Genomic DNA, 13,682 nt, shown 5'->3' on the forward strand with positions numbered 1-13,682 from the left:
ATGTGTATTCAAGACTTTGTTAATAGGTATTTCACTCTCCTGATGATGAGTGAGCAGAGACAACAAAGAGATAGACTAGGTCTGTCCTGGATAATATGTATTGGAGTTTAATACATGTACATGTTATGTACATAGTTACTAATTACAATGTAACAAACTATTTAAAATTTTCATTGGGTAGTATTTAAACGCAAATCAAAAAATATCCTTTTTCTATGCAATAAGATTCCGAATTCCCATCAAAATTACTGATTGCACAGCAAAATATTCAACTCAAAATATCACTAAACACACTACAATTTATTTTCGCAGCGTACAGCGATTTTTCCTAAAGCAAAAGCTTTTTCATCAATGCACAGCTAATAATCTTAATGCACATTATACATGTTAACTCTTTTTCTTTTAAATATAGCTTCTATTTTTATATTATTTACAGCAGTTTTTCTGAATAAAACAGCTTTTTATTAGTCACAGTCATCTTATTATTTATTAATTACGGCATAATGAGATCAGCAAAAAAATATAAAATTAAATACAAAATTGTAATTTATTGAATTATTTATAAGCGTTCACGCTTCCTTTTTTGCCCAATAGGCAACATTTTTAGCTTCTGCAGGTGGCGCCACGTACTTGAGTCGGATCGCAAGTCCGATGATATGCTTGCACATACATACTATAGTTCTTAAAAAAAATGGGGCTGGTGCATTGTCAGTCATTGTCAGTATTTCCTTTTAGCATACATTTCATATAAGTAGTCATTAAAAGGCTACTACTATAATATCATATTTCAGAATGTTTATAGTCAGAATCATCTTTTGGCATAGTTTTGGAATTTTTATTTTCCTGTAAGAAGCATGCAAACAAGCCTGAAGCATACAAGCAGGCATGCAGCATGTAAGCAGGCATGCAACATGGAAGTAAGCATGCAACATGCAGCAAGCATGGCTTCTGTCACGGCTCCGGCGCTGCGGGGCTCCGGCGGTCCCATGCGAGCTTATCGTCGCAGATGATTTTCACGCTCACCACCGCAGCTTCGGCTTACTGGCCGGCAGAGCCGGCCAGCCTCAACCGCGTCGGCGAGCGTTAAAACTACCTGCTCCTCAGCTCGCAGGCCGCCTCGCCCTCCGCGCCTACGCGGTTTTGAATTGCACTCTAGGGGTAGGCAAACAAGACTACGTGGAGTCGGTTTTGCAGCGATTCGTTTTCGTTACTAGCTTCAATTTTTAATACAATGTTTTTTAATTGAACTCTATCTTACTCGCTCGCGCCACTCTGCACTCCAGTGATGAAAAAGCGCGCGAAGCCGCGAACCTTTTCAGTTAATTTGTTCTGGTTTTAGAAATAATGCAATGTGACAGGATTTTTTTGTTATAATAATCATTAAATTGGCCGAGCATGGCTTCTTGAAAATTAAGACAAATATGATGAATAGGTTTTGTTGTACTTACTGGTTAATATGCGACTGGGATAGTTATTTTGCTATGAAATATGAAAAATTTGCTGTGCAGTCAGTATTAATGCTATGTATGTAGTATTTTTGTACAAGAATAAATTTAACTGTATTGCATTATAATAAAAAAAGCAATGTCATATTGATGTATCATTTCGAATTATCTGCAGTTTGAGTTTTGTTAAACATTTAGTTTATTTATAGTGAAGTAAGTTATTTGATGTAAAAAAGGATATAAATGATGAGTATTTATTGATAGGCGATTATTTATTTGATATGCAATTTATAATATCCCATTTTCATTTAATGTTTGGGTAACTACATCTAAAGTATTCATTTTCAGATTCCTCTCTAAGAAGTACATTAATATTGCAATAATTAAAACTACAATTGAAGCTATTGATCTTGATGTGTGTGATATAAATATTGTAATGATTAGCAAACCAACATACATTGCTATTCTTTTATAGGTACTTGTTAAAATATTTTGTTTGAGTTCATTGTCTATACACATGCCGAACCATAGCACACTGGCAGACTCACATGATGTACAGTTTGAAGATCCTTCACCAGCACAACTTTTGCATGATAAATCACATTCATTACATTTATAAGAGCCTTCTGTATTGCTACAGTAATAGTGACCTTCACAAACTGCCTCCACACATTCATCTATGTCTATGCACACACCAGACTGCATTTCCCAACCAGGGTTGCATGAATCACAAGCAGCTGCACCTTCCCCACTACATCCATCACAAGCCTTGTGGCATACTTCACAAGAACCTGTACTAGTTTGGTAAAAACTCTCAGCACATTCATCACAAAGTTTTCCTGTGTAACCTTTTTTACATATGCATGTACCATTTCCTTTCCGAGTGCCAGCACCATCACAACGGCCATGTCCGGCACACACATTATTGTGCTCATCTTGGAGACACGGTTCACATGCTTGGCCATAATGTTTACTTGGACAACAATGTTGAAGATTTTCAATACATAACCATGTGTATAAATCTAGTGAAACTGAATCTTTATTGAACCACCACTTTTCAAGAACTTGTTCTGATTCCTCAGCAATTGCATAGCATGCATCTTGATGTATTTTTAATTCTGAACATAAACCTTCTTGTATTTCTACCAGACGAACCTCACTACGCGCATATGATTTCAATTTTGCTTCCTCCCAAGCTGTATCTCCGCCTTCATATTTTCCTCTAGAAGTTTTCTCGAGCCAAGTATTAAAAGAATCTGTTAACACTTTACATCGTCGACATTCATTCAATTCCTTTGAATCAGGAGAATATTTTGAATCGCGCAAGTTAAGTTTTTTGCTACTTATAAATACACAAAACAAAAGCAACATCAGAAAAAATATCCTTGGTATCTCAAAAATTCCCATAGTTGGAAGTTAATTTTAACTATTGATTAAGCTTCTTTGATTGATAATTTTATTACTTCTTTTGCTTATTACTATTTATAATAATTAACTATCCATAACCTTAAGATAAAAACACGGCATATAAATAAGTCAAATCGAAAATGACAAACAAATGTGTGTCATGCCATGTGCCAATGTCACTGTCTTGCTTGACATAAGTATGAAAGCAGATGCGTTCCGTCTCATCAATGTGCATTCCGGCATTCCGTGCGCGTAGTTAAGTAAATAATTTCTTTGCAAGGGAGTGGCTTTTAATTTCTAAGTCACCTATAAATAAAATAACTATTATAGCTGTTGGGAAAAGCTATCTATGCCAAGCTCTAAAATAGCTTGCTAAATATTTATATCTGTGCTCTCAAGTTAGCACAGATATAAGAAACTAATTAAGTCTGTGGTCAAAATCAGCTGGTTGCATTGAAAATGTCAAAAACTTTAACTTTGTTGTTATAAAATAATTTAGAGATTTAGCTTTGTTTGCTAGAAAATGGATAAAAATTATGTTAAATCCATAATAGAAGGACTAAAATCTTCATCCTCCAGCCGTGTCCAGGAAACCCTATTAAAAATAAGAAGCAAAATCATAACTAACGACAGTGGAATAAAGCTCTTTAGGGAATGTGGTGGTTTAGAATGTTTATTGCCACATTTGCGCAAACCTAATGAAAGAATTCTGGATATTACGTTAAGCATACTCGGTAATTGCTGCCTTGAAGAAGAAAGCAGTTTAGCGGTAAATAATTTATACCTTACAAATATTGCTTTATGTTAAAATGTTTAAATCACTCACAATGGCTTGCAGATCTCATTTGTTTTTCTTTATGTGGTAATACCACAATGATATATATTCCATGATAGTCGAAATAATTGAAAATGTTATTTCAGGTTGGCAAATTGTACAGCTTTGGTCCATTGGTAAACATAATAAAAACAGTATGCCGTGACAGCATAGTGGGCAGGGCTTGTCGTGTGATTGGCAACCTGGCACAAAGAAATTCTAACGCAGACGGCTTACACAACCATGGCGCAGTGTCTGCATTGGTCACCCTCATTGAAAGCAGAGACAAGAACACTTCCTATCCAACGCTCACAATGGCTGTGCGAGCTATCAGGTATTACTTTTTTACTATTAGATTATTTATATCTAAAATTTTAAGGGAAAACAAGACTAAAACGGTTTGTTGTATACTGTAAAGTACTATATTTATTTTATTATAGTCATTTAAAAGTTATCTGTGTAAAAGTTTATTTATGAATAATTTTTTAAATAAAAATATACTTCAAAGAACATTATTATTTCAGGCAACTCTGGATGGTAACAGAAAAAAGGGAAGAAATGCTAAGCCTGAACTCTGTACGCTGCATAGCAATACTTCTTACAACAGAATGTGAAACAGCAGGCATCATAAAGTCAACTGGTCCTGTTCGAGAGTCAGATGGGCTCAGAAAAAGTCAAGAAGAACTGATTTCTGGTATACTAAAATGCTTAGGGTACTTTACTACTCACTCTACTATACAGTGTGCCGAACAGGTAGGTCTATACAATAAATTACTAATTTATACAATCAAATTAGACATCACATTATGTGCATTTTCATTGTAGCATTATGTAAATGCACAATACAAAATGTACGAAACAACATAATAAGAAAATACTATCTATGCCCATATAAATTATGTTTTTAATTAAAAACACGTCATCAATATGTTTTTTCAGATCCAAGGAGATGGGAGAGGCTATCAATGCCTTGTGGCACTTACAAAAAAGTTTGAATCACTTGCTCTAAAATGCCTGATGAATCTTTGCTACTTGTCTAGCTGTCGACCACTCCTAGGCATTGCAGGCTTTGTTGAATGTTTAGTTGGCATACTGCAAAAAATAACTGGTAAGACTTTTCAAAAATAATATCAAATTGTATGAAAGGTCAGTGTCACAAGAGAACTGAAGTCAAAATATTTCTATATACTATTTGCTTACATCGAAATACGCAAGTATATATTCTAAGTGTAATTATTTACTTCTTCAAATATCTTATTGCAGATGTTGACCTATGGCCAGAAGGCACTGCTCATGCGTTGGCGCAGCTCAGCGGCGAGTCAGTAAACCGCTCGCGCTTACGTCACTGCGGCGGCTTACCGCTGTTGGTAGCTGCCGCTCGCGTCAATCCTCACGCCATGCATGCTCTACTACAATACGTTTTCGATGACACATGTAAGTTTTCTCATTACTTTATCCTGGCGCAGTATAACTAGCCTAAAAAAAATATGAGGTCAACAAGAAACCCTTTTGGCTTAGTGAGTTACTGCTTCTAAATGTTTTATGTCTATGTACCTTAAGCATCTTCTTACATGTTTGCTTTCCTTACAGCATTCCAAATTTTGGTCAATGAAGGTCTTGTAAGTTTGCTTACTGATGAACTGACTACGTATCTCACAACAATGAACTATGAACACACCAATCTAGAACATTCATCCATGTTGTGTGAGGCGGTAGAAAAAGTCAAGGAAACTCAAAAGGAAACTAAATCTGATGCAGAATTACAAACTGGTGAATCTACCTCAAGTACTGATGGAAAAGTTAGTTTGTTTGCTCGACGCAAGGGTCCACTGTCGAGTCAAAATGAAGACGAGTTGAAGGTAGTAATCGAAAGAGACAATATGATTGTCGGATTCGTTGATGCTGTGGACAGCGACGCAACCGATGATAGTCAAAGTGAAGATGAGGCGCCGCCACTTAGACGCAAGGGTCTCAAAAGAGCTCGATCTAAAAGCCCTAAAGCTATCAAAAAGGTCCGTTTTTTTTTTAATGTAAATTCAGACAAATATAACTCACAAAAATGATGAATTCCTTTTTTTCTATTTAGAAATCTCAACTCATCAAAATGGCGAGCAAGGATTGGTCAGCTGGTGTATATTGGGAACCTAAAAGTCCCGAATGGCCTCCAAACTCCCAACCATCAGGTTCTCGCGTCTCAATGAGTCCAGACAGAGGAGACCACGGTCCATTATCGCCGTACTCTGATGGCTATCAGTCTGGGTTTAGTCCAGAATACAGGGGCTTCTCTTCCAATAAACGGCCCAAATGGGACTGGAGTCCAGAATCGGGCGTCAGTTCAGGAGAAGCTAGTTCAATGTCTCCCTACTGGAATGACTGGAGTCCAAATAGTTCAGGGGGACCTTCTTCACCGTTTAGCATTAAAGAAGGTAAGAGACCTTGAACAGTAATGGATTCTTAATAAAATTAAAAACGTTATTGCACCTCCCTCTGTTTTTATTTTCATTTTTGACAGCTACGTGTGTCTGTGGTATCATAGCTCTTAAAGTGATGAATCAATTTGGATCCATTTTTCTCTTATTTTACAGCATTTGACTGACATCTATGTTACTAATCAAGCTGATCTATATTTGCAGATAGTTCTGACTCGGAAATCTCCGGTCGCTACTCGCCTGTGTGCAGTGACAACGAGGGCGAGTTGGTAGATTTGGCCGGCGTTACCAGTGCGGCTGCCGAGTTGGACGCGGCGCAAGTGGCGCATGACTTGGACGAACTTATTATGGAAGACGATGATGATGTAGAGGAAGAAGCTCCATTAGAAGGTAAAGTACAATTTTTTTTTATTTATTGCACCACAATTTCTATATCAATTTCATTTTTAACTGCCACTGTCTGTTTTAACCAAAATAACAACTTATATTTATCATTATGATGATGCTATGTTATGAGCATACATTTGGTTTGAGAGCCTGTTTATGCATATGCCGGTGGCATGACGTTCGGCAACAAGTTTTGGCCAACCCAGCACTACTTACTGCATAGACTCTACTATTGCTGGGAATAGGTAGGAAGAGTAAATTCACCCACCTCATTCAAATCATGGATACCACTTATTTAATTTTTATATTATCCACAGATGTTGTGCAAATCGCCACCAACAGCAAGTCTTCCCGCATAGCATGCGTTTTAGTATTACTGTTCCGAGTATCTCACGGCGCGTGCAACTCGTTCGGCGCTCTTCGCGAGGAGCCCGTGCCCAACCAAACACTAGAGCTGTTGACGGGACGAGAGTGCCTCAATGCCTTGTTGGATTATGTAGAGCGATGCAAGCGACCTCTAGGGCGAGCTGCCCGCATACTCGCACGTGTATTAAGGTGATTATTGTTTTCAATACACTGAAGTTTTAGTAATCTTGGGTCAAGTATAGTAATATCTTTGTCATTTGAGACTTAAAAGTATGTACATAGTTTTATATTATTTAAACTAAAAGATACTTTTTATTTCAGCAACGCTTTATGCCTGATGAGCATACTGAAGCACAGACTAGCTCTAAGGTTACATAATATGTCGGTCAGTTCTAAGCATCCGCCTACTAAATGCCAGCAGTGCAAACAAGTGAGTCCAGTTTATGTATCTACTTAAATCTCTCGAACACATAGTGCTTTTATATAAATAAAAGTTATTAATATGTATTTTAATTTTCAGATCCTTAGGCTAAGTTCCAAGCTTTTGAGTCAGCTGACTATATTAGCGGAGTCGAGTTACGGTATTGGCGAGATTAGCTATCAGCTCCTCAAAGGAACCTCATCTATGAAACAAACGCTGTCCCTAACACTGCCTTACATCGTGCGGTAAGTACAGCGAGAATGCATACATTTTATTCCCACTCATGTTTAGGGTGATTCCTTAATATTTCCAAATGTTTCAGAACCGAAAAACCACTCAAGAAATATTTAATAGACTGCAGTGCACTTAATCTATTGTTCAGTATAATAGCTGAATCCAAGGAAGACATACAAGACTGCGTAACAGCTTTAGCCAAACTAGCCAATAATGTGCATATAAAAGATCCTAAGGTGCTTGAAAATAGGTTCACTGGTCAAATATGTGTTAGTTACGATCCCATACTTGATAATTTATCCCTTGATGAAATAGTGACATTTGAACTAGATGATTTGACGACGGTCAAAGCCAACAGGGTATTTCTGTGTCAAAACTCCGAGGTTTTCAGTGCCATGCTAATGGGCTGTTTCAAGGAGTCGGTAGAAAAATGTGTAAGATTGAAGAATGTCACCAAACCTGCATTAGAATACCTATTGACGTTGTTACACTTTGGGTTAAATAATTCTAAATGTGAAGTCCAAGTCTTCCCAATGGCAGAAAAATTAGAAACCAATTTAGAAGTACTTTTACTAGCTGATAGATTCTTATTTGAGAAACTCAAAGGATTGCTTAGCAGTGCTATTCTACAGTTCCAGTTGAATCCAGACACTGCAGATAAAATATATGTATGGTCTTTAAGTGAGGGCATGGGTTTCTTATGTGTAGAATCAGTTGCTTACTTACTAACAGGTAAAATGTGCGAGTCTGAGCGCACTAAATCCTTCCGTAATATACTTAATTTAGAATATAAGGAACAATGGCTTGAAGATATCAAATCTATGATTCTTAGGCAGTTAGTGAAATGATCAGAAAGGAGACTTGATGTTTCTCTATTACCATTATATTACTTTAGTGAGGAATTATTTAATGTGATAACTGCCATTTATAACTTTGTAACACCATGTATATATTATGAGTTGGCATATTTTAAAATAATATTAGGTTTAATGTTTTTCAAAATTTATGCATTTAATTTTTACAAAGCTTATAATTATAGGAATTAATTACCCACCTTTATTATTATATTTCGTGTTTTGGTATTGTGAATAGAAATATGGCATCTTTTTGGGTAGTTCACACTAGTCAATTCATTTTCATTTCATATTTAAAATCTTTTTGTTCAGTGAATGTATTTACCTAAATGTTTTTTTTTAATATTTTATACATAGTAAAAGAAAATGACTTGATGAGCTACAAATATATTGTAAATATACTTTTCAAACTTAAACTTTAATGCATTGTTTAATATTTTTAAAAGCACATGGTACGGTATAGCACGGTACTAAAGTGGAGGAACATAACATAATTTTGTCATTATTATATTCTGCATGTATTAAACAGTGACTTTATCAAACTGCCGTTTTTCTGGTTGACGTAATGTAAAGGACAGCTGTATGTCTCTGCTTGGTACAAGAACTTGTGAAGTATTTGCTGTTACCTCATCTTTGTTTAAACATTCAAATTCAAAGTTTTGCACAATCTGTAACAAGAAAAGAAAACATGTAGATGAGGGGAAACATGAATGTCATCCAAAGGGTTTGCTTAAATGGAGGCTTAACCCCTTGTATGCCGGTGCATAGATATAGGCGAGACATAATTGATTTTCTATTGTTCTCTAATATAATTAGCGGCATTCAAGAGGTTAATCAGGACATCAAAATCTCAATGACCTTAATATTTTGTTTACCTGACTGATTAGTTCTGTCATCTGTAGCATTGCTAACTTCTTCCCAATGCAAGATCTGGCGCCAAGCGCGAATGGTAGTGAAGCAGAAGTCACATGGTTCACTAGTTCATTCTTCCTAGCGTCATTACGGTCCCAGCGATAAGGTAGATATTCATTAGCTCTACTAAAGTATTGTTCATCTCTGCCTGACGTATAAATTGAGGCTATGATCGGAGTCTGTAATTGACATATGACAGATTTTTCATCAAATAAACAACACCTTTTTTTGAAAGGAATATGATATAATTTATTTGGACTAGTGTGAAATGAAGTGTTTTGTTTTTTTACAATAGTAATAATTTAAACTTATAACAAAGACAATTCTTGTTTATATTTGAAAATAAAATCTTATGATTCTTTTAACATATTTCTTTTTAACTTTCTTCTAAATGAATCTTTCAATTCCTCTTTTATGTGTTTGTAGGGCTCTTCCAGTTCACTTGGAGCTAAAGGTATCCTCAGCTTTCTTCTAATTGATGGGGACAATAATATTAAGTTATGAACTAAACCGATAGAACTTGATGTCATCCAATACAGACACATACATGAAGGAACATTGGCTGCTACAGGTATCATTATAATTGTAAATACTCTAAATACATTTGTAAAAACATTGTACAGCTTAGAGGGTTGCCTCAGTTTCGATAATCTCTGTATTTCTATAATTGACAAGTTGGTCAGTCCAAATGCTACAGGAAGTATCCAGGAGTGGTCAGGCTCGGTTAAATTAGGAATCCATCCAATGCCCCCAGTAGATAACTCCATAAGGGTAACTAATGCTGCAGGATCTGGACTATTCGTGTATACTAAGTTCCTCAAAGCAAAAGACATGCACACCCAAACTGGCAGTTGAAACCATATCAACAAGCTTGCTTTAAAAGGGTGACAGTTATCTCGCACTATTAAATTGTTCCATTGTTTCTTCAATGATCTCTTATATAATAACACTGCTTGTTTATCTGTTAAGTTGTAAACTTTCTTGGCTATTGTAGTTTCCTTTTTTAATTCATTTACCATATCCTTAAGTTCTAAACTGATATTCTCTACTTTTGCTAATATATAGTTTTGATAGACAGATAGTGGCAGAGTCATACATGTCCTAATAAGTATTGTGGAAGTAACAATTGTGGCCCACCATGGCATTCCTGTTAGATCGTGGAAATAAAGTAACCCATCCTGCATAAAATGCACAGGGGTACTTCCTGATATGCTTGCATACGTTTGTTCTTGCCATTTTGCGAATGCTTCCATTGAAAAATTACGGCTTGCACGGGTGTCAAATGAACATAATTTGTTTCCTTTCAATACATTGCACTTAACCGCTCTATTTTCATTATTTACTGCTACAAGATGATTGTTACAAATAACACTGAATTTACGATAAGTTTCTAGTGTAGAGTTGATTTTTAACTTTGTTATATGTTTGTAGAACGTCATAGTGAAGCTCTAATAGTAAGTTTTAGTTCTTAATTACTAATAATGTCTTGAATAACAGTCCATTATTATAATTATTATATTTTCAATACATAACCAAAACTTCAAAAAGTTAGGTTAATGAAATGTCAAACTTGACAACGTCAGATTTTTGTTTTGTTTTGACTGTTTCTTCTATTGTTGCCAAGTACCGAAAATTATACCATTTTATAAATTTTCGTAGAGTTATAGGAATTGAGTACGCAAGCTAAGCTATGTAGTTCTATCGATGCGAGAATCTCCCGACGCACATGCGCATTCACATTAATGATGGACGGAACAGCGCGTATTTTTATAGTTATTGCCCAAGATACAAAAGAAGTGGTGTAAAAGATGGTTACTAAATGATATAACCACTCATCATCCATTGTGGAAACATCCACAATAAACAGAAGAATTACATGATAATCGGTATATTGACCAAGCATTAACATAGAAAAGTAACTTCAAAATCGTAATACTTACGCCTTTGCTCAGTTTATAATTCCCAAAAATGCTCTCTTTGGGCAAAATTCTGGTTAAAAATGGTGCAACAGGATATAATCTCATTGATTCTTTAATGACATGATTTATGTAGGAGTCTCTTTGGTACAATTCTTCTCGCGCTTTTTCATTCTTTGAAAGTAAAAATAGCGTCCATATAGATGTGTAAGACGTCTGGAATGAAACAAATGATGTATAAATTATAAAACAATTATTTAAAAAAAACACGAATTGAACTATTTTGTACCGTGTCTCCGGCAGCAATTACGAAATCTCCGATTATTCTTTTAATATCATCGGGTTTAACATTTTCATTCACGAGAAGATTTATCAGTCCATCGCCATCCTTGCTATTCATCAATATTTCCCCGACAATTTTATGAGCTGGAACATGAAATCAGATTATAGTGTTCATCAGAGATTTAAAATTATTTCCTGACCTTTAAAAATGCCCTTCTGGCCGGCCGTGACTCGGCCTGGGCAACGGTATCATTAGAAGAACGATTCCTTTAAACTTAAATTACCTACCCAGTGATAATGATCCGTCAACTGATTCCTTGAATTCTCTCCATACTTTTAAGTTTAGTTTTTGGCAGATATCAACGGGAAATCCATATAATTTTGTTGTTGTTTGAAAAATTTTCTTGACTGTTTCCGAAAACATATCTAACAGAGCCTCGTAATGTCTATCTCGCTGAAGAGATGAAGAACTGCCTAGCATCACTGCTATTATAACTGGAACAAATATTATTTAAAATATTTAATGTGAATAATGCGTGGTTATAAGTATAGAATTAATATTCATATCATCGTTCGTATAGTTATAAAAACAAACGTGACGAATGAATACGTACCATCTATAGAAAACTTATAAAACTCCGTCTCCAAATCAGGTATAAATTGTCCTTTTTCAGTTTCAATTTTCCATCTTTGTATCAGATTGTTAACTGTCTTTTTAACGGGGATTTCGAACCAATTTTCGGAGTTTTCTTTAAGTAAATACTTGTTCATTACTCTACGATTATTTAACCACTCTTCCCCATTCATAAAAAATAAGCCTCTTTTTGATCCATACATTTTTTCATATAGTACCCAGGGTTCAGGTAAAATATGAACTGGATACTTCCCTTCAAGGTTAATAAATAATGACCTAATTAGCATAGGGTCACTTACGAATACCAGATCAGTATTACCGCCCAACTTTTCATTGTATAGAGGACCTAACTGTTTATGACGTCGATCGGCGTATTCGTGTAACCTGTAACACGGAAAATTGTAGCTAAAAAGTTCAGAATTTGATAGAAAATAAAATTTTATTATAAACAGGAAAGGAGGATTTGCGTAAAAAATCGGGCTTACTTTGTTCCGCTACCTGCAGCGATGAATTCTAATTTTGTCCCTATGATAGGTAACGATTTTGGACGTGGCATATCTTTAATCGATAAAGTTGTTTTACAAGCATTTTGTGACAGGCACATCTTGCTGTATGATAGTAGTTTTAAAAACGGCGTTGCGTTGATGCGTTGCATGGTTTCTGTAACACAAGTTATTTTTTTTTTTGTGGAGATCTAAGTCAGTTTTGATGTTATCCATTAGGTACTTTAAAAATATCTGCTGTACTGCAGTATAATGTTTTTGTTATAAACTGAAAATTGTAGGTAGAACTGACTCACTAACATCACTATAACTAAAGAAAGCGCTGCTAAGGGTATTTAATAGGCATCTAATCATATGGATAAAACTGGTGTTTATCGGATGTAACCGCGCGGCACTTTTGAAGATAATATTATAAACAAAATCATGCAAATATCAACCTTCTATGTGTAGTCAAGGAAATTAAATTACGTAGATACAACGAAACTCATGTATTAAGCACATCTTTGAAAAATTACTTAGGCTGTACCTAGGGAATAGGTAATAAGTTTCAAATTAAAAGTTACTGACCTCAATGTTGTGTGAATGAAGTTGATCTCACTGCGTCTCTTCACAAACTAAATCATACTTTACTCTCAGTTCCGCAGAACCGCTACCTGATCTTTTTGTCTTTCTAGGTAAATCTCATTGACTTGGTAATCATTTTATCCAGTGCATAATGTATTATTCCGACAGGAATACATTTATTTAAATTTTAAGTCCGCTTACGCTATCCGTTTAATGTGAGAAGCTATGGTTTCAAATATCTGCAATAGTCATCACATTACAGTGAGTTATTTATTTTATAATTGCTTTTTATGATGTTAGGTATCATGTCATATGATATGATCTAATGACCATCAAGCCCTCTTAAAGGTAGGTACCTACTCAATTTCCGGACCTACATAAGGTCCTAAAGGTAAGAATTAAACATGCGAAAGTGAGTGTGTGCTTTTTCATGTTTTCACGGTGAAACGGCTGTACTGAATGAGATGCTGTTTTTTTTATTATATGTTAGCTTATATCAATGGTTGTGAGAAGT

The 13,682-nt window shown here is 35.4% G+C and overlaps 4 protein-coding genes across 4 annotated transcripts; 1 reads left to right on the forward strand and 3 right to left on the reverse strand.

The window, feature by feature from the left end:
• Positions 1–1,718: 1,718 nt before the first annotated feature.
• On the reverse strand, positions 1,719–3,000 carry LOC110372791 (cysteine-rich with EGF-like domain protein 2). Its single transcript, XM_049837923.2, has one exon. It carries the CDS (start codon positions 2,850–2,852, stop codon positions 1,734–1,736), a length of 1,119 nt encoding a protein of 372 aa, XP_049693880.2. The 5' UTR covers positions 2,853–3,000; the 3' UTR covers positions 1,719–1,733.
• Positions 3,001–3,275: 275 nt separating this feature from the next.
• LOC110372773 (armadillo repeat-containing protein 5) lies at positions 3,276–8,612 on the forward strand. The gene is made up of 12 exons (XM_049837892.2): positions 3,276–3,621; positions 3,774–4,000; positions 4,191–4,419; positions 4,606–4,774; positions 4,930–5,100; positions 5,257–5,678; positions 5,753–6,092; positions 6,300–6,485; positions 6,800–7,037; positions 7,170–7,278; positions 7,369–7,514; positions 7,592–8,612. Exons 1-12 carry the CDS (start codon positions 3,376–3,378, stop codon positions 8,349–8,351), a joined length of 3,243 nt encoding a protein of 1,080 aa, XP_049693849.2. The 5' UTR covers positions 3,276–3,375; the 3' UTR covers positions 8,352–8,612.
• A 46-nt stretch (positions 8,613–8,658) lies between these two features.
• LOC110372782 (cytochrome P450 315a1, mitochondrial) lies at positions 8,659–13,423 on the reverse strand. The gene is made up of 8 exons (XM_064035955.1): positions 13,172–13,423; positions 12,587–12,761; positions 12,082–12,485; positions 11,756–11,962; positions 11,475–11,611; positions 11,210–11,401; positions 9,233–9,448; positions 8,659–9,025 (listed from the first exon to the last, which is right to left on the reverse strand). Exons 2-8 carry the CDS (start codon positions 12,754–12,756, stop codon positions 8,879–8,881), a joined length of 1,473 nt encoding a protein of 490 aa, XP_063892025.1. The 5' UTR covers positions 12,757–12,761; positions 13,172–13,423; the 3' UTR covers positions 8,659–8,878.
• On the reverse strand, positions 9,448–10,786 carry LOC126054087 (cytochrome c oxidase assembly protein COX18, mitochondrial). The gene has a single exon (XM_049837924.2). The coding sequence runs from the start codon at positions 10,706–10,708 to the stop codon at positions 9,620–9,622; it is 1,089 nt and encodes a 362-aa protein (XP_049693881.2). The 5' UTR covers positions 10,709–10,786; the 3' UTR covers positions 9,448–9,619.
• Positions 13,424–13,682: the final 259 nt, after the last annotated feature.

The sequence above is a fragment of the Helicoverpa armigera genome, chromosome 8 (genome assembly GCF_030705265.1).
Source record: "Helicoverpa armigera isolate CAAS_96S chromosome 8, ASM3070526v1, whole genome shotgun sequence".
NCBI lineage: Eukaryota > Metazoa > Arthropoda > Insecta > Lepidoptera > Noctuidae > Helicoverpa > Helicoverpa armigera.